At 48.2% G+C, this 24,928-nt stretch overlaps 2 protein-coding genes across 2 annotated transcripts; both read left to right on the plus strand.

Moving 5' to 3' along the window:
- The first annotated feature begins 2,569 nt into the window (after positions 1-2,569).
- On the plus strand, positions 2,570-4,514 carry LOC144168184 (uncharacterized). Its single transcript, XM_077697219.1, has 3 exons — positions 2,570-3,253; positions 3,711-4,121; positions 4,485-4,514. Exons 1-3 carry the CDS (start codon positions 2,570-2,572, stop codon positions 4,512-4,514), a joined length of 1,125 nt encoding a protein of 374 aa, XP_077553345.1.
- A 1,315-nt stretch (positions 4,515-5,829) lies between these two features.
- On the plus strand, positions 5,830-24,574 carry LOC144167267 (endothelin-converting enzyme homolog). Its single transcript, XM_077696594.1, has 2 exons — positions 5,830-6,247; positions 23,704-24,574. Exons 1-2 carry the CDS (start codon positions 6,020-6,022, stop codon positions 24,019-24,021), a joined length of 546 nt encoding a protein of 181 aa, XP_077552720.1. The 5' UTR covers positions 5,830-6,019; the 3' UTR covers positions 24,022-24,574.
- The last annotated feature ends 354 nt before the right edge of the window (positions 24,575-24,928 follow it).

Raw genomic sequence — 24,928 nt, forward strand, 5'->3', positions numbered from 1 at the left:
CCTAACATTAGTCAATGATGGTTAATGGGCTCCGTGCTTGATTTTTTTAATATAGTATATGCCTGTGATAATTTAATTGTATTTTGTGTGTACACTGTTCACAGTCAAAAGCAAAAGCAAAAAAATTCACAGCATATCCACGGGGTGAATGATGATGAGTGGGCGAAGCTCCTGAGGGGAAATCATCGGTAAAACCGTGACTCTTCAGTGAAAGTTCGCCCACTACATCTGTGTCCGAACGTAACGTCTAGAAAGTCTCGCTTAAACCGCGCGTTGGCACCTTGGGGCTGAGCTCTCCTGATGCGTTTTGCAGACGCCTCACGAGCTCTCACTGCATCGGGGTCTGCCTGCCGATACGCGCGCTTTCTCGCCGCTTCCCGTTCTCTGATGTTTTGGAGATCCTCTTCGCGCCGCAGCCGTGCCGCTTCGCGTACGGCAGGGTCCTCGCGCCGTTGCCGTGACGCTTGGGCCTCTCGTTCTCGAACGCTGGGATCTTGGCGGCGTCGTCGCGCAGCCAGACGACACGCTTCGGCCTCCCGCTCTCGTGCGGCAGGATCTTGGCGGCGGCGTCGCGCAGCTTAACGGAGCGCTTCTGCCTCGCGGGCTCGCACATCTGCAGCCTTATCCATCGGGCGACTCCGAGCGCGCGCCAACAGCGAACGGATTTTATTACAACGCTCCCCGCCATCTAGTAAACAATCCAAGAACTCAACTAGAGGTAGCCACGCCATCTAGTAAACAATCCAAGCGCATCTTTTCATCATATACAAGTACCGCCATCTAGTAAACAATCCAAGAACTAAACTAGAGGTAGCCACGCCATCTAGTAAACAATGCAAGAACTAAACTAGAGGTGGGTACATACATACGTCGAGGATGGACAGACCCACGCCTTAAGGAGCTTCGCCCCTAAAACAAATTACAAAAACCACCGCTGATGTTTCTACGTCGCTCATCCTGCTATGGTAAAGATATGAAAGAATAAAGGGAAAGTACAAAAGTAAGCCATGCACGTCTACGCCAACACTGATGCAATAAGCCTTTAGCCGCAACAGCATTTGAAGTGTAAAGGTAGAGGCAACTCCAAAGAAACGTTAACTGGTAATGGCCATGGAAAGTTCAGGAAGTAGGGAGCGAGGTCATCATCACCATGGGGGATCTGCCTCCCCCCAAAATATCTCGGAGGGGGCTCAGGCCCCCTCCGACATTTGAAATGACGAGATTTTAATGCATCTACAACTCCCCTCTTCTAACAAATAAATGAGTCACTTTTTCCAACTGTACACTTAACTGCAAACGAAGGGCGTTATAAAATTCTCGGGCGTTATTCTCGCGATATTTCTTACTTCTGTTTCCATCGTTCGTTTTTTTTTCTGGCAGTTTTATTATTCTTTGTTTTCTTACGTGCTGTACAGATGAATATTATCTTTTATTTCCCGAGTAAAGTTTTATAATTACCATTTTTCGTGTTTTTTTTGTTTTTCCGAGATTCGTTTCGATGCATCATCGCCATTACACTATTGTAAAGGTTAAATGTGTTAGTTTCGCCGATTCATTTTTGCAGAAACTGGTTGGTTGTTTTGCTTTCGGGAGTTTGATGCATGTTTTCGTCATAATTTTCAGGTATTTTTTTCGTGAATTGTTTGTGGAGACAGGTGTTGGAAATGCATATTTAGATTTTGTTAGGTCAGTTTCATTAATACTTGCTGCAATCCGATTTTTTTCGCGGGGGCAGGGGGGTTATGCAATTATACTTTATGCAATTACACCTATGAAAAGTGTGACTTCCACCTATCATGCATGTTTGTACAAATTCTGTTGTTGCAAGCTTATTCATGCTTCCTTCCTTCTTTTCCCAACTTTTTATAGGTGCCTTCGTTTCGAGAGTGGCGTGAAGGGCGCATATATTTGATTTGAATCGATCTTTTTTACTCAGTTTTTATAATTAGCGTATTTGTTCCTCATAACAGCGTAAATAAATTTACGCTGGTATAAAGAATAAATCTGTTGCCTGCGCAAAATACGCATTTTTGTGTAATTGCACTGGAGTGGCATGATTGGATCTGGGGGAGCGGCGTCATTGGCAGAATTATACGCACTAAAATGGTGTTTTAATTGGACGCCTCCAAGATGGCAGAAGGGAGGGTAACCGCACTCACAGAACACCAGCAATCACACGTTGTTTTTTTAGTGCACTTTTTTGCAAATCTGGCATGGGCCGGTCTTTCACGTTTATAGTTGAGTACTCATTACAGAACGCTTGACTTTTCACCAAGCGGGTGATGCATTCATGTCGAATTAAGTTACCGATCCAACACCTTGCATACTCCCTTTCCAGAGAAGTAAGACGTCCCCTCAGAGGCCCTTGCTGAACAAGGAGGCGACGGAAAGACCTCGTGGCATCGTTAAAGAGGTCGTCGCGCGCGTCGTTGCAGTTCTCGTGCTGTCAAGCGTTGGGGTTGTAGTTACCGTCTACTATCCATCTTGGCCTTCGGTAAAGGAACGCACGTCACAGTCTACAGCCTCCGAAAGCAGTGTCCATGCTATTGTATGGAGGATGAAAGACATCATGAATACGAAGCAAGATCCTTGCAAGGATTTCCACGCCTTCGTGTGCGGCAACTACAAGTACCCTTATGGCAGCATGTTTACGAGTATAGACAGCGAGATGTACGATGCAATGGACCGCGCCATCGAGGACGCTTCAATTGACCAATTTTCAGGGACACAGACCGCAGCCGAAAAGGCCGGCTCCCTGTACATGATGTGCACTAGCGGCCGCATCAACGAGGAGCCGGCGCTACAAGAGTTCCTTCGCCAGGTCGGTCTTCACCCGTCTTCATACGGAAGCGGGCAAGTTCTGGACAAGGTTCTGTTGCTGTTCTTCCGGTACAACATCAACACGCTGCTGGGTCTCTCCTTGGAGGAGGCCCTACAGTACAACGGGCAGCGCACGCTGGCGGTCAGCTTGTGGGAGGACGAGCTGTCGTGGTTTAAGACTCGTAAAAGCCGCATTGGGAAGTTGTTCTACCGAAACACGCTTGGCTTCCCCAAGGCAGAAATCGTCCTTGCCGAAAACGAGGCTGCTGGGAGGCTCACTGAAAATGTCCTTCGAGGGCTTTCTGCCTTCAGCATTGATTGGCTGCACGCACTGGAGAGGTTCACGCCTACCGTCAACCAGACGGGTGGAAGGTGGACGACGCTCGTCGAAGCTCACAGCGGTTCTTTGTACCGCAGGGAAAATCGGGTTCTGGTAAGTCATTCGTTCCTTCCGATTAATGAAAAGTGTGAGTTTATCTGGAAAGCTGAGTTAGTTTTCCACAAGGGAGGAAGAGGTCGCACTGGTGGCGCTGTAGGGCTGGGGTTTGAAGTCACTGCCTCCCCTTACACAGCGCGCAGGAATAGGAGAAAAACTTGCACTATCCGCAGTTTGAAAGGGCGAAATGCGGCAGCAGTTGAGTGGGTAAGCAGAAATAGTTCGTTCGACAGAGCGCGTCACCTTTACGTACCGTAAATGACAGTGGGCCGGCCCACCACGACTCACTCTAGCTCAGATGTAAAATGCACTGGACGCATCCTAAAGGACGGTAAATTCCTCGCTCGCCGCAAATGCAAGTACGTCAGTCCGTCATTATTCCTTGCAAAATCCCAGCGGCGCCGCTCTGTATGATCCCGATTCACGTTGTCTTCTACGGCTGGGATGGATGCAGGTCAGCCTAGTCGCCATGGAGTATTTCGACAAGCTCTACGCTGCCCTGGGCAACAAGAATCTCTGCCTCCTAACTGCCTGGGCGCTACTGCGTAAGCTGATGCCTCTCACCATTCCAAAGCTGGCCTCCTCCTTGAACATGGGTTCTGTGAAATCACGGTGCCGCGACGCAGTCTTCGATGCCATGGAGGTGCCGCTATTATCGTGGTACCTGTTCTCGGCGGTGCCAACCAACGCAGTGCGCCAAGCCACAAGACTAGCGACCGACATACAGTTTTCTATCCTTAAAGAAATCGAAGGCTCGCGCTGGATTGACACCGACACCAGAAAGGTTGCACTTGACAAGATTAAGAGCGTGAGCATGCACGTGGGCTACCCCAAGAACTACGGTTCGTCTAAGGCCATCGACAAGGTATACGCCCACTACCCGGGAGCTAACGGCACGTTCCTCTTCCCCTGGCTCACTGCTATGAAAATGACCATGCAGACTCTCATGCAGAACACCACTACTTTAAGGTTAGCGTTTTCCTATTTACATGTTGTTTCGAGTGAGGCTACGTGCGGGTCGCCTCTTAAATGTGATTAACTCTCGCCACAACCATTTCCTTGTCACGGTGAAATGTCCGTATAGATCCCCTTATATTTCGGTTAGCCAATTTTTTTTAATATACAGTCCCTAATAAATTTCAAGGGGAAATTTTTGAAGCCATTTTGAGGGGTTCTGCCGAGGACAGTGGCTTATGCATGGTTTTGAAAAAACACCCCGATTCCACAGATCAGCAGCAACGAGTGCGTGTCCGTCTGATGCGCTGCTCTCGCCAGCACCAACGAAGATAACGACAATGAGCCTTGAATCTAAAAGCGAGCATGCACATCTGAAACATCAAACTATTTTAACACCACCACAAAGATGAAATTATGCGAGAGATAACTAACAACATCGGAAATACGAGTGTCGCGATCCTTTCGGAATTAGTCAACAACGAAGATGAAACTAAAGGGATGTTAGTAACACGCAATGTTATCTACAACAGCAACAATGCGCTGGAGTCTGGATATGTAAAACTATAAAGCCCTGAAATACTCGCCGACCCGACCGATGAAGGGAAGAAATCTATTAAATTGTTCTCAATTGCGCAGACGTGAGGACCCACTTATCTCAATTGTGATTTTTGCATCGTCAGATTTCGCTATGATGAGTAAAATATGTTAGTTTCTATGACTCCTTTAAAGGTTTAACGCGAAGTTTTCTAGGCGTCACTGATCGCGCCATTCCTCGCGCGCAACGCACTACGTAACAGCCAACTTTTCACTTCGCTTTAAAAGGCACACCAAGCGCCTGAAAGAAATGCTTCCCGTGGACAGAATCGAACCTGGGTCCTTCGCGTTATAAAGCCAATGCTTACCCCATTGCACCATTCCGTCACGGTTGAAGCGGTTTGGATTCTGGCCCTCACGTCGCATGATCAAAAACTTGTCTTCGAGCCATGTTTTTCTGAAGATAAAGGCTCTGATTTTTTCTTTGCTCCTTTTTGCACGGACGTAAATTTACACTATTGTAGGGATTAAGGGCGGTATTCTGAGTCCCTTCTCCACTCCATAAATTCTCCTCACTCGGGTGAGGGAGGATTCTGCAATGCCTATGAATTGGAAAATCGCTTTGAAGGACCTTGCTTCTTGGAAACTCGAGTGGAGGAAGGAATCAGAATACCAGGGTAAGTGCCGTTACACTGCCTCTAACGCATGTTTGTGCAGATGCAAAGCGTAATGCATCGTTGTTCATTTTAACGATTTCTTTTTTTCTGTTTTTCACCATCGCTGACAGCAGCGTTGTTATTTAGGTACAGTATTTGGGAGACGTATATCACCTGCATATTTTCATTTCTATAGTTCAAAAGTTTCCTTATCTGCATTTTTTTTTGTTTTTTCTCGGAATTTCTTTTGAAAAAGTAGGTCTCCATTTACGCTGGTACAATAATGAATTAGTTACTTCCCCCGATTATGCATTCTGTTTGCGAATACAACGCGTTACGGGGCTGGTTCAATTCACTTTTTCGATTGCAGAACTCTAGGGTCGCGGAATGTACTGCCGTTAGGAATATGTATTTTTGTGCAAGTGCAGCCCCTGCAGCCAGCGCCTCCTCGCACCAGGGGGAGGGTTCCACATTGTTCAATGGCTGTCGAATAGCCTAGTGAAGCTTTTTATGTCGAACAAAATAGTGAAGTTTTTACTATGCTCCCCAATCGTGGCGCAGGTTCTCGGTGAGAAACACGAACGCTTTCTACTCGGGGCACCGAAACAGCGTGACAATGACGGCCCCCATTCTCCGCAACCCTCTCTTCTCGACGACGGCCCCCGACGCACTCAACTATGGCGCCTTGGGCGCCATTGTAGGCCACGAGATCATGCACGCGTTCAGCAAGGGCCCCATCTATTACAATGCCGAAGGCAAGTACAGCCACTGGTGGACCGCCCACTCCATGGCAGGATACAATTCGCGCCTGCAGTGCCTGCGACGTATGCACGGCATTTCCGACGTAAGTGGCGCCCCAGCGTTGTGCTTTTACTGTGTGGCATTCTTTGCCGAGTACCCCACAGCCCGTACCGTGTGACTCCCTGTTTTTCCATAAAATTGCAGGTTTGGCGGTAGTGACGCCTCTAATCGCCATAATAGCGTAATGAGATGTAAGTGCATGGTCGGACAGAATTTTTAAAAATAACAAAAATAGGAAAAAATATCGAGAATGGCGGAACACATAGCACCCCACATTTTCAAAAAATGCAGATTTGGCAGAACTAACACCTGTAATCGTTTTAGTAGTATAAATACAGTTCAGACGGATTTTGGAACCCCCCCCCCCTTCATGTTTACAAAAATCCAGATTTGGTGGAAGTAACACCTGTTATAGTTTTTTTATTTATTTATTCAATACTGCAGGCTTGACAGCCCAAGCAGGAGTGGACAAGAAACTACAAAATACAAGAATACTTGAGTCACAATTGCAAGGAACAATACAAGGTATAAAGATAAAAACAAAACAAAACAAAAAACATACAGGAAAGAACAATGCATTCAATATTTATTTATGTTATAGCAACATAAACGGAGATTTGGTCCGACACAATTTTGAAAAACCAAAAACATTCACTGTAAAGAGCACGCACTCTAGACTAGCGGCATCAGAATACTACGCATTAGTCGACAATTCTCTGGAATTCTGGGGATTTCTTTACGTCCATTTGTGTCTCCCAGAGCAGAAATACCGTCCACTATATTGGGAAAATTATGGCGTGAATGTCTTGCCGATCGTCCTTTCGGGACAAGTAGTCGCTGTCAACTGCGCAGGAGATTAGACATGCCCGGACGCCACATATTGTCATGACTCGAGGTGGCCTTGATGCAGCTTACCAGGAAAGGCAAAGTCTGGCACTCGGATGTTGGTCATGATGGCAACGCCCGTGCATAACTTTTCGTTACTCGTGTGCGTGGTGTGAGCATTGTTGTTTACTCTATCACTGTTGTTTACTGAATAAAATTATCTGATGGCAGCATGGACGAGGCACATTTATCAAAAATTTCAGAAAACAACAATGCAAAATGCGCAGGGTGTTGCAGCCAGATATGCCCGCCTAAATTTTTGCAACAGAAGGCATATCTATGCTGCTTAACATAGCAAAAGAATCAAACACATCGTAATTTGGTGCAACTGTTTTCAGTCGGGTTCAAGTAAGGAAAATGCCCAGCTTTCGAAGCACGCCCTTTCAACAGCCGGTGGAAGTAATAACGCCCCGGTGTGGAGATTAGCATGAGGAAGCCTTGACGAAGGAAACGCAGGGAAGGGGCACTAAAAGGCTATCGGAACTACAGTCTGCATGACAGTATGATGAAAGAAGAGAAGCTTACCTTGAAAAAGCTGTAATTAATTCGCGCTGGCGTGAGGGCATTTCGCATTGCCTTGATCGAGAGGGGCGCCCATCATCAGCGGCACCATTAGCTCTTCAGCAGCGGTTTTCGAGGACCTCTTCCGGTATATCAGCCCCGTCTCCGAATAATTCAGAACCGAGACATGTAACAGCATCTTCCGGGAGAGGGTTGGGTTTCATAAGCTCTTCATGCTCTTCACGAGGACTAAAATTACTAGTACATCTAGGCACTCCCCGTAGTTTCCCCGAAAGCAGTATATGCAGTGTCCAATTTCGGAACACACCTTTCATTACGACGCATTAGTGTCCAATACCCGTATCGATCCTCTAGTCTTTATCATTCTTTCTATTAGCGTTTTTTAAGCAAACGCTTTTGACAAGACCCATGGCGTCCCGTGAAAAACCTAATCACCAGCCTGTCTACGCCCACTGCAGGGCAAAGGCCTCTCCATGAAATCTCCAATTACCCCGGCCGGTGCTGACTGCGACCAATTTATCCCTGCAAATGTCTTGATCTCATCAACCCATCTAGCTTCTTTCGCCCTCTCCCCGCTTGCCTTTTCTAGGGATCCACTCGGTTACCCTAATCACTAATGGCTATCTTGCATTCACATTACCTGCCCTGACCACGACGAATTATTCGTTTAAATTGCTTCCTTCTAATATGCCATTAAAATGCGTGTGTTCTCTGAACCACTCCACTCTCTTCTTGTTCCTTAATCTTACACCTATCATCTTCCGTTGCTTTGCTCGTTGAGTCGTCTTCAATTTAGGTCGAACCCTCCTAGTGAGCCGCTTTTGTTATGATGGGAGAGCCTGTGGCATTGCTGTCGAAACGTCCCTCTCGTTGTAAATCTGGCTAAAGCTGGAACTGGGAAATCGAAGTTGACAATAAAAATAGCTTGAAGGTTCAATGGAGAAATAAGCAATTCAGATTCAATGCAGGTGTACAAGTCACTCGACATCATCAGTTAGACAAGGCGAAAGAAAGACAAGCGGCCCCTCACTATCTCCTCGATTTCTTGGATCACCTTCTAAACTATACGTTTGCCCACTTTCAAAACAAGGGGCTTGGAATCATTGACAACCTGCTTAGAAGTCAGAAATTACAAATTGTTTCTTGCGACACCAAATACTAGATTGAGACCCTCCTCTGGAAAATCCTTGTTTGGGATGAGAAGCATTTGATGCCCAACTTGCCTATGACAGCAATCAGGTTCACCTCAAGGAGGTGATCGATTGATTGAAGACACGTTTATTCCATTTTCTTGCGCTTGGCCGCTGCTATGGATAGATGGGTGGGTAGGAAATTGGTCGGGAAGGGGAAAGTGGAAAAGGATAATGCCGCCATTCACTGCGCAAGCGGCCTGGACGCAATACTGTGGTCGTCTGGAGTCATAGCTACCGTACTGTCCTGCGCATCACCACAAAGCCGGTTCCGACGACTTGTGCTGCGGGCTCTAACAAAAAAAGCAGCAGGGCGCGCCGCAAGCTAGTAGCGTACCCAGCAGGAGCTTTTGGTGGCGGACAGGACCAGGACTGGAGAGACGTGGGACAGGGTCCAAGTCGCACGTTGGTGAGGGCACGGTACCGAGGAATACTCTAGCGGGGGCGGTCCCACACTAGATGTTGTAGATCTGCCCTGGTATGGCAAGTGCTGGAGGTGCTCGGGACCCTGAGAGCGGTCCCACGGCGATTAAAACGGTGGAGCAAAAACGGTGTGAGCAGTGTTCCCGTATGAATCCTTCAGATGATGACAGTTTCCCGCCGTGAGAACTCACGGGAAGGAACTGCAGGGATCTGGAGAGGGTTGGCCATGGCTACGAGGTAAGCTGTCCAGCGCATTTGACTAAACTGCCGTTCAGCAGTGGAATCGGATTCTTCTTGAGGGACGGGCAAGGACGCCGTAGCCACGAGTGGGGAGGGGCTCCGAGCTAGCACGGAGAGTATATTCACTCATGCTAGTCGGTGCACTTTCTCATTTCCAGGGATGCCACAGTGTGCTGGAACACACTGAAGTGTGAAGCCGCTACCCAATGCCTGGAGTTTCAGAACGTTGCGGTCAATGACTTCGGTGATGAGGCTGCTGAACTGCACATTGGCACAGGCTCGATACGCTGTCTTTGGGTCTGCGTATCCATGGTGATGTACAGGGGAGCTTGTTAGGTCTTTCTGGAGAGCTGCGTCGAGATAGTCACAGATAGCTTGCAGTTCAGCTTGTGTGCTGTGGGCAGGAGTGACACCGACGTGGTGACGGCGACCTTGAAGACCAGTAGTTCCGTCGAACCAGGCCGTGGCGTACACAATGTGCGTGTCTACCGTAGTGGGCATGGCTACGTCCTAGTAGATGATACTCTCGTGTCTAAATGCCGCCTGTGTGGAGCCGACGTGACGTTTTGCATGGGCTACTCTTCGACCGCCGAGATCAGGTCCCATGTGGACGGGTAGTGGCTTGCCATCTGTAATGGTAATATACTCCCACTTAGGGGTGCGTCGGGCGAGTAATGGTACACGACTAGTGTTATAGCCCAGACTGCGAAGGGTGTCACGGCCAGCCTCTGTCGAACGAAGCCGAATTCTTGCGTGTGCCGGTGCCTGTCTGTTATCTCGGAAAAGTCGTAATCAGGCTGCAGCTCTTCAGCGCTTCGATGCGGGTGTAGTGGGGAAGCCCCGTGACAATGCGTCGTGCTTCGTTGAGCACCCTTTCGACTGCAAGCCTCTGGGTGCGAATGACCGGATGGTAAGGAATCCGTACACAATACGAAATACTAGCAATGCTTGCAAAATGTGCCGCATCTCCCTTTCCTTGAAACCTCTCGTGCGGTATAAAATAGGTCTGAGAACGGGAAAAATTCGCTGGCACGTCTTTGATGTCCTTTGGAACCAGGTAGAGACGGTACAGTTCTCGTCCAGGTGCATGCCAAGAATTCTGATTGACGGTTTTGTTGAAATCTCTTGGCTTAAAGTGTGCAGTCTGTATGCCTCCTTCTCCACCTGTTTCAGCGTTGTACGCCTGCCCCCGTGAAGTACCATGAATTCGGTCTTATCTGGTGCAATAGTGAGGCCGACATCGCGCTTGTGATCATGTATGATGTCCAGAGCCTGTTGGAACGTGGCCTCTTGTGCACCGACGGAACCCTGGTGCGTCCACACGGTGACGTCGTCGGCATAAATGGCGTATTTAAGCCCAGCTATCGCTTCCAGGTTGCACGGAAGGCCGTGCATGGCAATATTGAACAGCGTAGGCGCAGTAACGGAGCCTTGAGGCACTCCGACGTTGTGATGTATAGCACTAGACGCCTGGCCTATGTGAACCTGATGGGTGCGGTCTTGCGAGAAGGCTGCGAAGAAGTTATAAAGCCTCTCGCGTATGCAGAGCTCTCAGGTCTTGGTCAGCACGGTGTCATGCGGAACCGAATCGAAAGCCTTCCTGATGTCAATGCCGGCCACGGCACGAGGCTGGTTAGAGTACTTGTCAAGCACGTTTTCTCGAACACGAAGTAGCACGTCTTCAGAACACAGTCCAGATCGAAATCCATACTGCGTTGGTGGCAACAGCCTGCCCTCCTCCAGATACCAGATTAATCGTGTGTTTACCATGCTCTCAATTATTTTGCACACGCATGATGTTAAGGAGATTGGTCGAAGGTTGTACAGAAAAAGAGGCGGAATGCCTCTTTTCAGGATGGGTTTTACCATTGAGAACTTCCAGGTCTTAGGTATCTCGCCACTATCCCAGATGTGGTTTAGTTCATCAAGAAGGGCTTGCTTGTGGCTACTGGCCGGTTTCACAGGTGGGCAATGCATACTTTGTCAGCCCCTGGCATGCTGCGAGTGTTCTCTCGTTGGACGGCATGGTGTAATTCTGTCATTGTGAAGAGGACGTTGTAAGCTTCCTTGTCAGCAGATGTATCGTCCCTATTGTAGGTAGTTGCTGAAGGGTGAGACGTCTGAGGGAAAAAGGCGGCGGTAGCTTCTTTGGCCAGCTCGTTTACGATCACACCTCCGCGAAGTGCGACTCGTGCGGCACTGTTGTTTGTTTTGCGCTGTCCAAGAAGAGATCGGAGAAAAGCCCAAACGTTCGAAGTGTGCGTGTGCCCATTTATGGTCTCGCACACATCCATCCAATGCTCGGTAGCTAATGCTTTAGTGTGACTCTCGATTTTCTTCTGAACCTCGAGAAGGCGTCGCTTGAGATGTGGCGCATGACCAGACGTTTTTTATTGACCAAAAATTTGCAACCGGCGGTTCTACAGCATCACCAAGTGTGTGTCTGGCCCCGGGTGATCTGGAGGGAGAGAGAGAGCGAGAGAGAGAAAAAACGTTTATTGAAACAACAGGGACGGGGTAGGGGAGAAAGAGTTAGGAGCTGTGGGCGGCCATCCTATTCCGCTAGGCGGCGAGCCGCGGCTGGACGCGCAATTTTTTGGAAGATTGTTCCTTCGCCATGCACCGCAGATCTGTGAGATTTTGAATTCCGGCGGCTGGTGGCTCTTCCATTAAAATGCACCGTTACTTGTCGCAGTGCGTAATGTACGCCGTCTTCACGTAAGACCCATCGCTTGTTCGATGTGGGCATTGTCCGCCAGTGCGGAGATGGATCAGAATGGGCAGGTGGTCACTCCCTAACGTATCCTCGTAGGTTTCCCACCGGGCCAGCTTCGGATGCGACACCAACGAGAGATCCGGCGTTGTGTCAGCTTGCTTTCGTGTTTGGCCTAATTGAGTATACGTCAGTGGTGCGTTTGGCAACGTCAGGCCGTATGCCGTCGCGTCTGCAATGATGTGCTTGCCCCGGGCACTGGTCTTCTCGTAACCCCAAGCAACATGCTGACCGTTAAAATTACCGCGCATAACTGTAACGTCCTTCGGGTACAGCTTCTAAAAATGCTGGACGAAGCTGAGGCCTATGTGCGATAGTTGCGATTTCTTACGCGCGCCTTCTAGACTTGTATACACAGAAAACACCAAAATTGTTCGGTGTGGCGATATTTCTACTCAACACCCCACTACTTCGGGGAAAGCGTTGCACCACGGTTGAGTGTCGCGTTCTACGTGCGTAAACCCCCTGTAGATGAACAGTGCCGCTTTGACAGGTTGTGTGGCATCGTCGTGGGGTGCGCATCCTTCGTACTAGGGGACTCAAGAGTGGTCCCTTAACCTCTGAAGGGCAATACAAGCTGCAGTGTTTCTTCCCTGAATTAACTGAAATCTGTCGATGAAGTCCACTTTACTCCTCCTAAAAGAGTGGCAGTTCTACTGCAATACGGTCGTCCACGGATTGTAACCCGTGGAGTTGAAGCCATTATTGTGTGTGATGATGGGTGGCTTAAGTGCGCACTGTGGCTGCCGAAGGTGCAGCAAGGGAGCAGGCTTGCAAGGGGAGCATTCCCGCAATTACCCGTTTATCCATGACGGTTCCCACGCACGTCTCGACGATATGGTCTGTTGTGACCTGGCCTTGCAGCGAAGCTTGCACCAGGGTGGGTGGCGAGATCATCATGGGTGTCTCGGCGTGCTCCGCGCGACTGCCCCGTAGGCGCGCCTGGAGCTCCTTGCGCCGCGCAGCCTTCTCAGCAATGCGGGCGTTGACTTCTGCCAGTGCCCGTTCCATCTCACGCCGAATATCTTGTACCTGGTTATGCAATTTTAGCTTCTCTTCTCGGAGAGCCGCGATCATAGCTCCTAGTTCGTCGTCTGTTGTAAGAGTCAAAGCGGGTGAATTCTGCGGGGAGGACGGTTGTGCCTATTGTTGGATAGCAGGCATGATTGACGTGGTGACAGGTGCATACGTGAACTTTTTATTGGTTGACTCTTTAACGATTTGCGATCAGGAAGAAGCGGTGGTCCTGTCCGATTGTGAAGCAGCGGGGGCACCAACACTACGGCTCCTGCTGCGGCTGGGACTGATTTCGGAGAGCGGCATGAAGCGGTCGCCGCTATTCCAACTGGATGAGCGACGCCTGCTACTACGGCGATTGCGACTACGCGAGCGGCAAACGTTTGCCCGCTCCTTGCTTCGTTCTTCAAACCGGCGACGCGTGGGCCATTCGGCATCAGTACCTGGGTGCCCATACGCTTGCAGTTTCGGCAGTAGGGTGCGGGCAAATGTGTTTCTTGTGTCCAAGGCCTTGACAATGGTGGCCAACCAGACGGCGCGCTTCGTACGTAGAAACGTTTGTGAATACACTTCAGTACCTGATCGTTCGTGGCGGTCTGGTTCCCTCGAACGTCACGAGGCAGGCTCCTCGCTTCCCCATCAGCTTCGCGGCAATGATGTGGTGGCTCTCCGAGTACAGGGCTCTTCTTAGGGACTCCGCCGTCTCCGACGGCTCAACTCGGTTGATCACACCACGACACATGCCCTTTCCAGGGGTTTGGTGCGCAGTAATCAGAATCGTTTGGTTCTGCGATATTCGGATGGACGAGAGTCTCAAGAGGCTTTTGTCGTGCTGGGCGTCGTAAGTCTCCATTGTCACTGTATTCGATGCTCTGTTCGTGCAAATGGCTACGTTATGCTGAGGCTCTGACGGTGCAGCAGCTGCCACAACCGTAGTGCGAAGCAGACATTCTGAAACGCTCACCAGCGTAACACGCGTTATTGGTCGAAGGGTGATTAAGTAGCTTGAAAACATAGAGCGAGGAATTTCTTCCGTCGGCGCTCTAGGCTCCGCCTTCTTCGCGAATCGTGGGCGACGCTTTGGTCCATGGATAGTCCACAGGCCGAACCGTTCGTCATTATCCTGCGCTGACGGGGCTCTCGCCAACCATTCGGCCTGGTAGTCCAAGACCCCAGTGCAGTGAATGGGACTCCTGGAGTGATGCGGTGATCTCGAAGCGAAACAGGAGTCGGTGTCGGAGTCTTCTATTTCCATGAAGTGTCCTGCACTTCTGCAAGCGCGATGGTACGTTGCTCGACTTTTGCGCAGTTCTTTCCGTTGGTGACCAAGCAGGGTGTCTCGGTCATTGGGGCTTCCTTTTCTGCGGCGCTCTTGAGAGCGCGCGCGAGGGCCGCGCTAAGCATCTCGGCCTGAGTAGTCATCCAGTGTCCTGCTGGGCGTCTCGCTTTGTTCTATCGCGAAGCAAAAAACGGGCGCGATGAGCGATTCCGGAGCGCTGGTCGTTGCATCAAGCGCTGGAGCGCCGACCGTCGCCGACTGAGTTGGCGGGGAAGCACGAGCGCCGGGGTCGATGACGCCGGCAGCCGCAGGTTGAGCTGGCGGTGATGCCCGTGCACCTTGCTCCGCCATGCCGGCGTTCCGAAGAGATCCCGGCGTTAGGCTTATACAAAGAGCACAGTACGAACGAGGTTCATTCTGTAGGGCATTCATTAACGAGGTTCATTCTGTAGGTTCATTCTGTAGGCATTCTGTAGGACCGTGTCGTACTTCACCAGAGAGAGTGCTGCCGTTGGCGATTCCGGCGGTGTAGGCTGTGTTGCAGTCCTTGGCGTGGTGTCGACGTTCGCAGAGGTAAGGAAGACAGCTTAAAACATACACAGCCGTTCCCTCTGGCCAACTACCGGCCAGTTCAGGGAGGTGATCAGCTTCTTCCTCCATACTAAGAGGGGATCCTGCCATGAAGCTGCTTACGCGGCGAATTTTTTGCTCGCCAGTGTGCCAGACAGTGATTGCTTCGGTGATGTTACAACAGACCAGTTGTTCGAGTGCCCACATTGTTGGAAAAGAGGCTTAGTGAAAAAAACCAACGAATTTCCCCAAAGACCGGTTAGTCGACCGAAAAGCTCTGACAGAATATCTGGACACACTGCCCGCGCGTAAAACCGGGCTTCCATTGCGTCAAAGCCGTTACAGGAAAATCTTGAAAAAAGGGAGTGGTTCTAGTTAAGATAATGCACTCATCGATTACCAAGGAGTAGGATTGTATACATTTATCTCATAAAGCACCTATTGGTGTACATACAGTTCGCAGATGCATTTACCTAGTGCGCGAAAAGTCGTCGCATGCGTGCGTTCTCCGTTCGCTATGTGGGTCTTAGAAGGTCCGGCGGTCCAATGAACGAACTGGAAGCAAAGCCTAGGCACAGTTTTACCGAAGTGTTTGGTCCACTTGTGGCACACTTTGGAAGTCAGAAAGCCTCCCGCTTCTATCAACTTCCTTTAGGAAGGGGTGGTAAAGGTTTTATTTTTTTGCTTCTAGTGACTCAGCACTTAACCTCGTTCGCATTGCCAAGCAAAAAGATAATTTCACACTGCAAATCTAGTGTCATTCGAACTGAATGACATTAGTTGTTATGACATTCGATTCTGCCGTGCGGATCTACACGGCAAAACAAATGTCATTTGATTGCAATAGCGGTGACGAATAGCGAGCTCGCCGAACCGCAAAGTTATATTTCAAGTGCGTCTAGAATGTTTTGATGCTTAATAGTTAAAAGAAACCGTAACAAGGGAATGTTTTTGTCAAATAAAAATAATTAAACCACCAGTTTAGGTGACATCAGTACACATCACAAGCCGAGACAAGTCCGCAAAAACTCCGTATTTGGGTACCTCGCACTGGGTAAGAGTTTTTTTTTGTTAGTACGTGTTCGTCCGTATTTGAACAACAACACAAAAAATAAATTACAGGTTTACTGACAGTATTTAGAAACAGTATTGTTTGGTTTATTACTTAATTATCATTGTCTAGTAATGGGCCACTGCTCTCTAGGCTACTCATTTGGCCACTAACGGAGGTCCGGGACCTGAGGTAGCCGCTAAATGTCATTCGGTATTCTCGTTAAGCACCGCAATAATGAAATTTTGAGCGATGTCATTCGATGTGACATGTGACAGGGGTATTATTACTTTGCTTCGTGTCTAATTGCTGTAATTGGCGTGCTCTGAGTGCTCATTCATACATTCTCCAGTATGCGTCTCTAAAGCGTGAACCGCCTGAATGTTTTTGTGCTCACGAAAACGCTCCTTGCACGGCAAAGTCCCGCTGACGCCACCACTGAACCCCCGCACGCTGAGCGCGGCGCAGCCGGCTGCGGAAACATGGCGACGGCTTCAGCCGCGATGTGGTGCGAGGAGCCTAAAGGAGCCATGAAGACAAAATACAAGTTGAGTTTATTGAAAAGACGGCTTAGTCGCGATAACAATGATACCAATATCATCGCAATCTTCGAACAAATAACGGATATATTAAAGAAAACGTGTGAAGCAGTCGCGACCCCCTAGCCAATTTCCCGCAACTTTCCTATGACATCACGGAACCTTGTTTCTGCGATTGGCGGACGCCTAACTGACCTGTAGGGACGACACATTACTGGACGTCCGTAATGGGGCCTCTAGTTCCATTTTACCGCATTACTTGAATGCTAACGTGCCGTTAACGCACTGAATGTTATGTTTCATTGTTGGCCCGTATGACGTCATTCTTGCTAATAACACGTCACTGTGGTGCAAAATGTGAAAGGTTTTGAACACTTCTTGATTTTTTTCGTTAAAAACATCTTTTGTGGCTGTAATTGAGGTAAGTGAGATGCTGAATCCTATATCTTTCAAATTAAACGAAGTTGTATTTTCTCTTCATGGCTCCAACCGCTTCTCAGCGCACTCTAAACTGCCGCTCAAGGCACACACGAAGTGGCTTGTGCAGTAAAGGAGCTGATAATGTAAGCTAAAATGTTACTATAAAACAACATTCTTGCGGCCAGTGAAGGTTCCCAAGAAATATATGCCGGGGAAGTAAGCCTAACCATCTCCTGCAGAGCCACCAGGCTGTCTCGAGCGCTTCAAAATTGCCGCCATGAGGCATGCGCCGCCGCAATAATACAAGTCGTCAGGATACACCCACCATACACCCACTTCCGTGCGCGCCGCGCGCCCTTTTCTAACCGAGGCGACGCTGGCGTGAATAAACGCTGGCGACGCTGGCGCCATTTTCTAATTGTCGACGCTGGCGTGAATAAAGCGCACACGCACCGCCGGCGGGCACGAATTGCACGCAAAACGCGCCATCCAGTTCACGTTTGCTGGCACTGAAGCATTCACGACGTCAACGTTTATTCAGCTTCCTCCAGCTAGCTGCGGTGACGATGCGAATACGCTGTCGCCTCATGTTCCGGCGACATTTCTTTCCATTCCCAACTACGCCCAATCTCAACTCAAGTCTGTATTTTCAGGCGCTACACTGAAATCTTGTTTTACAACCTCAGCTTTTTAGTCTTTGAGGCGCCTGCAACTTGTGGGCTGTGCATCGGCCTATTTGTGGGCCATTCGGAAGCCAGTTGTGTGCCGTCTCGCTGCCATGTCAAAGGCAGATTATCGACTCGCTGAGCCAGGAGATGCTTTACTTTCAAGTCACCTCAAAGATTAAACCACTCTTTCTGGTATGCTCACATCGGCGGTAATTAGCGATTCATGATAGGCAGTTATAGGCGTATTGAGGGACTGAGGCGAGAATGCTTGGTGGAAAGCTAGAAGGCCCTTAATTTTTGAGCACCAGCCATAAGCCGCAAGGAGACTCCCAAAGAGGAAGATGATGATTATAGAGGGGCGCGCACTTACACAATGACGTCATGATGCATTCATTCATTCACGCTCTTTGAGTTCTCAAAAACCCCTGTGGCTTCTACTTTGGCACACTTTCCGTAACAACAAAACATACCACTACTTACAAGGACATTGCAGCACTTCAGATAAATACATTTAATCTTTCACTTGCGTCTGGAAGTACTGGGAGAGCCGTAGTTAAACCCAGCATGAAACAGCACGAAGCAGCACTGCGTGATGTGCTCGTCACAGGACATACGACTTCACGATGCTAAGCCGAAGGGCGAGGGTTCGATTCCGGGCCGTGGTGGCCGTGTTACTCACGGAGGCAAAAAGCGAAAGCGCCAGTGTGCTCGAGATTTCGGCGCACGTTAAAGATCTCCTGGTGGTCGACATTAATCCGGAGCCCTCCACTACAGCGCGCCTCATCCCCTGCGTAGCTTAGGCGTGTTAAACACTATAATCATTCAGTCATTATAACATATACGCCTCCCGTTTCTGCTTCGTGTTTGCGGCTTTCTTTAAAAGCGACTATCGAATGTGTTCATTGCTGCAACTGAAGGAAAGCCTGCTAACAGCCAGTAAATCGCTGTAATGTCGCAATTCGAGCAGTCGAAGAACGCTGAAGTGGAATAGGGAGAGACATCTCTTGAGCAAATTTTAAGTTATTTGATGGGCACAGAGCAGTGTTCTTGGCTGTGTTACTTACAGCCTCCTAATCTAAGAACTAGATGTGTTGCTTGACTAAATTATGGAAGTGTTTCGGATATCGAAAAAGTTGAAAAAGTGTTTCAGGGCCCACTTAACAATTCTGAGATAGCCCCCAAGCGCACGTCGCAACCGTGGACACACTTGGAAAAAAGGTGAGTGTGTACGTCTGGCAGAAGCGCGAGTCAGTGCTTTAGAAACATATTTTTGCCATCACAATACAAACCGGTGAGAGGCAAAAAAATCACTGTCAGGAAATATGATGTCGAAAACGTGTTGGCTGCATAAGGCCCATCAGCTAAGTAACATATTGGGGGCAAACAAACCTCAGTAGCGTTCATAGCGTTGAGGGGCATGTGAATTGATGCTGTGCTATAATTCAGGCGATTCAAGATGGCCATTTATGACCTTGTATGGAAACATCACAAAGACAAACGCCTGCGGCTGACGATGTAGATATGAGCACAGGCAGCAAAGGACTGCAGGTCCTAACTCAAACCGGTTATTTTGGCCGGTGATTTTCTGTCCGGCCTTTTTCTGGCACAGGTGTTCGGCCCGTGTCCAAATGTGGGCCTTTTGGCCGTACACGGCCGTACTCCCTCCCATACCTATCTAATGGACAATCTCCTTCGGCCAGTCGACCGGCTTACGTTCACACGGCCAGATTCCCGCCGTAGGGGTCCGGCCATTCCAAAGCCAACCGTGTGCGGCCGAAGTACGGCCACTAGAGGACAGCGGAGATACGGTCGTCAGACTCCAGCCGGACTAAATCTGCCGGAACTTCGGCTATCCTACGGGCGTTTGAGTTCCGCCACAGTACATTAACTGTACTGAGGCCAGCGGACGACTACTGCATGCAGCGCGAGAACATGACTGTTGCGTACCAGTTTAGTTGTATATAAAACCGGCGCGAATGCCTTGACGAAACGTTTTGGTACTCCACAAAACACCCTGGAGCATTCAACATATTTTCTTTCGCACAAAAATTATGTCTAGTTTTGACCATTTTTCTTGCAAACAAATTTTCTACTCGATCAACTTTTCTGATGATCTTTCACAGGGCGGATCCTAGGAGAGATTGAACAAGAACTTTCATTTTCAATCTATTTTTGATGTTGTTTTCATGCGTTATGTGCACACCACTTAATAGTGCAAAAGAACTGCATTTTCCTCTAATGTCGTATTCATTAACAAAATTGTAGTCGCGTTGCGAATGACGCCCTGCTTCTGGTGGCTGCAGTTGTATCCCTGTGTGTTCACGCAAGGAAAGGCGTAAGACTAGAGTTTCATAATTTGTTTCGAACCGACAACATAGCAATGGTAGTATGCATACAGCAAGCCTTCCATACTGCAGCGAATAAAACAATAAATATTTCATTGGTTGAGTTTGAAGACGTAAGGCTTTCATCCCGTCGAGGGCGAACTTGCGGATCTGCAAGTTTGTTTATTTATTTATTTATTTATTTATTTATTTATTTAATACCGGTTTCGCCTGTGCATGCATTACAGCAGGAAGATACATAATACTAAGCATTAAATTTGAGACCAAATAAACAAAGTCTGCAAAGCGTGGTGAGAATCGTCATTATGAACAGTGGATAAAATCATACATTGGAGATAATTACACCATCGTATTGATCTAAGATAAAACAAAATCAGGCAAGGCTTCACCTTTAAAGGAAAGTTAATCATTCGCTTCAAGATTGCGGTCCTACTTTGGGATATGTAGAATGGCGCTTGGATATACTTCTCCCCTTCGATTCCAGTTTCGAATGATAGATATAACGGAAAAAATTCAACCTGAGGTTTCGTCTATGATATTTCATGTCCTACCATTTAAGTTTAGTTTTACTTTCCCTCATGCTAAGTTGACAGTGCCAATTACGTAATACGATTCGCACTGCTTTTTTTCGCATTTTTTTGAGCGTATCAACCAGATTTTTGGTGCTGGGATCACAACAAACGCATGCATGCTCCAACACTGAGCGCACATGAGTGAAATACGGTTGTTCTTTTAAGTAAAATGAAGGTTCGCTGAAATTTTGCCCCCGAAAGACAAAAACACGTGCAGCCGTAACTTTTATGTTGTGAACGTGCCTTTTATACCTCTAACCTCTCGTTAAATACTCTCATAGTTATTTATATTTCCTGGCCGTTTTTAAAGCCGCGTAATTTACGGTATGCGTATTATTATAATGAAGGTTTTCTGCTAACGATGACGTTAACTCACTTTTTAACATTCAACGACTTTTCTGAATTAGCACACTAGGATGTTATTAAATTCGAAATATGCTGCAGGTATTCAACATTACGTTCATTGACTACCGTTCTGTAAACTACACAGTCATTCGTGACCATTTTTAACAAACATTTGAGGCCAATAGTAATATCATTTATGTATAACAGAAACACAAGAGGGTCTACAACTGAGCCTTGGGGAATTCCTGAGGTCACGGGAACATATCCGAAAAACAACCATTGAGAGCGACCGACGGCTGTCTTAGAGATATACGAGGCTACCCATTGAATAACCCATTCACTCATTTTATAGACAATGTTCTAACAAGAAGCTCATATAGAAAACCGTAAGATGCTGTTTTGCAGTCCAAGAAAATACAGTAAACTACTTTAAACTTATTTGTTGCTAGAGCCAAATCGTGCCTGTACTCAACAATCTGCCTTGAGCAAGAAAAACCCGACGAAATTTGTGTTTGCTACAATGCTGGTGATTATTATTCACCAAATGAGTCATATCCCAAGAGTAGCTAAGTTCACTTTCCAACACCGCAACTAAACTAACTTCCAGGCTTCGTCATTGACAAGGCTCTGTTGTTATCGCAAATTTAAAATGACACTTGTTTTTATACAGGCAGTCATAAAATACGATGAAGTAACAGTGCAGAGCAAGAAGGTGGGCACGAGCTTAGCCTATTCTACGTTTATCACCAACAAAATAGTGCAAATTGTTTTTCGCAGTAGTATTGTAAGAAGAATAGCCGAAAACTCGCGCTTTTGCGGGCCCTGGCCTTTCTTTGGTGGGGAGTCCTTGAGACGGCACCTATTGAGCCCCTGCGTGGTGGCCACTTGCTTGTCGCCCTTTAAATAAGGCTAGTTATTTTCCGTGAACCACCGCCATCTTGGGTCGGACATCTCTGCCGGGTCGATGTCTCCAATGCTCTCCATTTCTTGAGGGGACGAATAGCCTCGAGCTGTAGCGTCGACGAAGCCGGCTGGCGAGCGGGGTAGCTGCTATGACTGGCGAGGCTTAGCTCACCCGTACGTGTGGCACAGTCTTCTTGTGGCAATAAATTGCATTCCGATGACCTAAAAGGTTACCTGGTAATGTCCAGCAAGTCCTTGCACCTTTCCCCTTCTCCTAGAACCACTAAATACTGTTTGACAAACGAAGTTCGTTCATTTAAAACGTAGAAACACCGAGCGCAATAAACGCGATGGCATCGCTAGGCTCCCTAACGGCTTTCTCCTCACCGAAAAAAAACCCCGACCCACACTGGCGAGTCTCCTTCCAAACACGTCTGTGCATGAAATCTCGACGCCCAGACGCGTTCCATTTTTCGGCTGTACACCTCTCTCCGAAAGAATAACGTATAACCTGAGAACTTATATCGGCTGGTCTACTCCTGAACACCGGTTTCCGAATATTCTGCGGCCGTTCGCCTGCCGTAATTCCGCCGAGGACCACTAACCGAATGAAAAACGTACATTCTGAGGCCGTAAGTCGGCCGGTCTCCGTCATAACACCGGTGGCCCGAAGAAAACAAATATTCTGCCGCCGGACGCGCGGTTCACAGTTGAAACAGCGAATGCGCCGCAGCCGCGCTTCGGCCTGTTTCCTTTTGAACACCAACCGCCACAAGAATACGAATATTCTGGGGCCGGTTCCTTGCCATGCTTCGGCTGAACACCGCTTCCCAAAGAAAAAACGGGTGTCCTAAGGCCATACTTCGGCCGTTTTCTTTCTGAACATCGGCAGCCGAAAGTGAACTGAATATCTGGCAGCCCCAGCCGGGTACCTGCCGTTGTGTGTCTGAACACGGGCGGCCGGAAAAATGCCGGAGCGTTGGTTGACGAATGTTGGCTGCTAATCCTACGATCAGTGGCTTCCAGAACCTGGATGCTGGCCGGACATGCCAGAAAGCGGCCACAGACGGGCCGGTCATGGGACACACTTTCTGTGCCGCCTCGGAGTATTGGTAATATACTTTTCCTTTGAAAATTCGGTCTTGAATGATTCCCAAAAGCAAGTTCTTGAACTTATTCAAATGGTAAGAATACGGTTTTGGGAGCTGCTTCTATGCAACGAAACCAAAGAAAAATGCATCACGCAATGATATTAGGGAGATTAAAATTTTGAGTTAAGCAGAATATTCCACCTGGTTGTTTGAAACCGGTATATTGAATTGAAGTAACGTGTGGTTGGATATTAATTTGACGACGAATGAGTACGTGGATGTCTGTGATGATGTTTCCGCTGGTAATAGGTATTCACACAGCTTTCACAACAAAAATATGGGCGGTTCCTGCCTTGGCAAGGTAAGCAACATTGTTTTAAGATGCGTTTAAACCAAAAAAGCATATTCTACCCCAATATGTGACCTAAAAGTATTCTTTTAAACTACTTATGTGCTGTGTCAATTGCTTCATCAGCCTGCATTTGGTCAGTGCTTTTCATACAGTTTTTCACAGCTTCTTTAGTGTGTGGGTGCTCAACAAACGCCTCCCGGCTTTCTGCAGTAGAGCTAACGACGTTAAAAAGCTGTAGTTCTATCGAGCTGTGCAAGGTAACGTTTTGCCTTCATGGACCATTTAAATAAGCGCTTCCTGCACCCCGTTTACAGGAGTCGATCGACAATGAGATGCTCTCTGACTTTACCGGACTCGTGGCCGCGCACGACGCCTACCTGAGCTTGAGCCCCAGGAAGCGAGAGCAGTCCTTCCACGGGTTCCCTCACAAGGATGAGCAGCTGTTCTTCATATCGTACTGCTTGAAGTCATGCAACATTGACCCCGACACTATGACTCCACCATACGCCTCATCGCGGGACCGTTGTCAAGTCCCTCTCCGAATGCTGGGAGCTTTCGGGCAGGCCTTCCGCTGCCCCGCGGGTTCACCCATGTGGATCTATAATGAGTCGCGCCGCTGCACCTTTTGGTGATAGGGACATGAACCTCTTGCAACGTGCCGACCACTGTTCATTGCTTCCAACGCCCACACTTTGAGCGAAACAGCAGTGCATCAACGCGATCCCCATCGGCTCCGAGTGCCGCAAAAACGCCACCAATGTCTGCATCCATCCAGGGTTTCAGGCGCGTTTTTTTTTTTTTGCTTTGGTTTGGCGAGGGAGAAAGGCGGGTTGCCTAGTGGGGTGCTGTGAATGGTGTGAGGCGCGTTTTTTTTTCTTTGGTTTGGCGAAGAAGAAGAACGGGTTGATTGATTCTACCAAGAGGATGTCAAGGTAAGTGCCTTTGGCGGAGTTTTGTGCCTGCGCGAGAGGCTAAGATACGAGCACGTGCTTTATCAGTGCTATCAACTGTTTAGAATAGCCACTTGTAATGCATTTTTTATTGTTGTACCAGCACGTTATATTTTGGGGCCGTTCATACCAGTGTTCAGCGGGGTATTATCTATAACCCCACAATATATTCTATTGAAAAATCTTTCTTCTTGTAGGCAACACGACACACGTCGCCATAAACACGTGTCTAGCGAAACAGGAGGCCGGCAATATTTCAGAGTTGCTTCAGAGTTGCTTCAACATTTCAACAATATTCTCTGTGCGCGAGCATCCACCCGCCTTACTACACAATACACCAATCTTGATAAAAAGACAATAAACAATCGAGACAAAACTAATTTTTTCCCCTTTTTGCCAATGTGATATTATTTTTTAAATTTTCCGCAAACAACGATGCAACTTGTGATGCGGAAAACTTAGTTATAACGCAAGTAAAAAATCTGGCGTCAGTATCACAGACAATAGCGGGGTGCTTCTAAGGTAGCAATCAGGCAATATACTGCTTGGAATGATGCCAGATTTCTCAAGGCAGGCCCTTTGGACTAAT

Source organism: Haemaphysalis longicornis, unplaced genomic scaffold (assembly GCF_048455015.1).
Source record: "Haemaphysalis longicornis isolate Haplotype H1 unplaced genomic scaffold, Haemaphysalis longicornis Haplotype H1 scaffold_2, whole genome shotgun sequence".
NCBI lineage: Eukaryota > Metazoa > Arthropoda > Arachnida > Ixodida > Ixodidae > Haemaphysalis > Haemaphysalis longicornis.

What these genes read in the sequence shown, in the direction of transcription:
- LOC144168184 (XM_077697219.1), top strand. Translation starts at nt 2,570, where the DNA reads ATGAATACGAAGCAAGATCCTTGCAAGGATTTCCACGCCTTCGTGTGC. An exon ending in GCAGGGAAAATCGGGTTCTG is followed by an intron (nt 3,254 to 3,710) that starts GTAAGTCATTCG and finishes GGATGGATGCAG; the next exon opens with GTCAGCCTAGTCGCCATGGA. An exon ending in CGTCTAAGGCCATCGACAAG is followed by an intron (nt 4,122 to 4,484) that starts GTATACGCCCAC and finishes CCGATTCCACAG; the next exon opens with ATCAGCAGCAACGAGTGCGT.
- LOC144167267 (XM_077696594.1), top strand. Translation starts at nt 6,020, where the DNA reads ATGACGGCCCCCATTCTCCGCAACCCTCTCTTCTCGACGACGGCCCCC. An exon ending in GTATGCACGGCATTTCCGAC is followed by an intron (nt 6,248 to 23,703) that starts GTAAGTGGCGCC and finishes CCCCGTTTACAG; the next exon opens with GAGTCGATCGACAATGAGAT.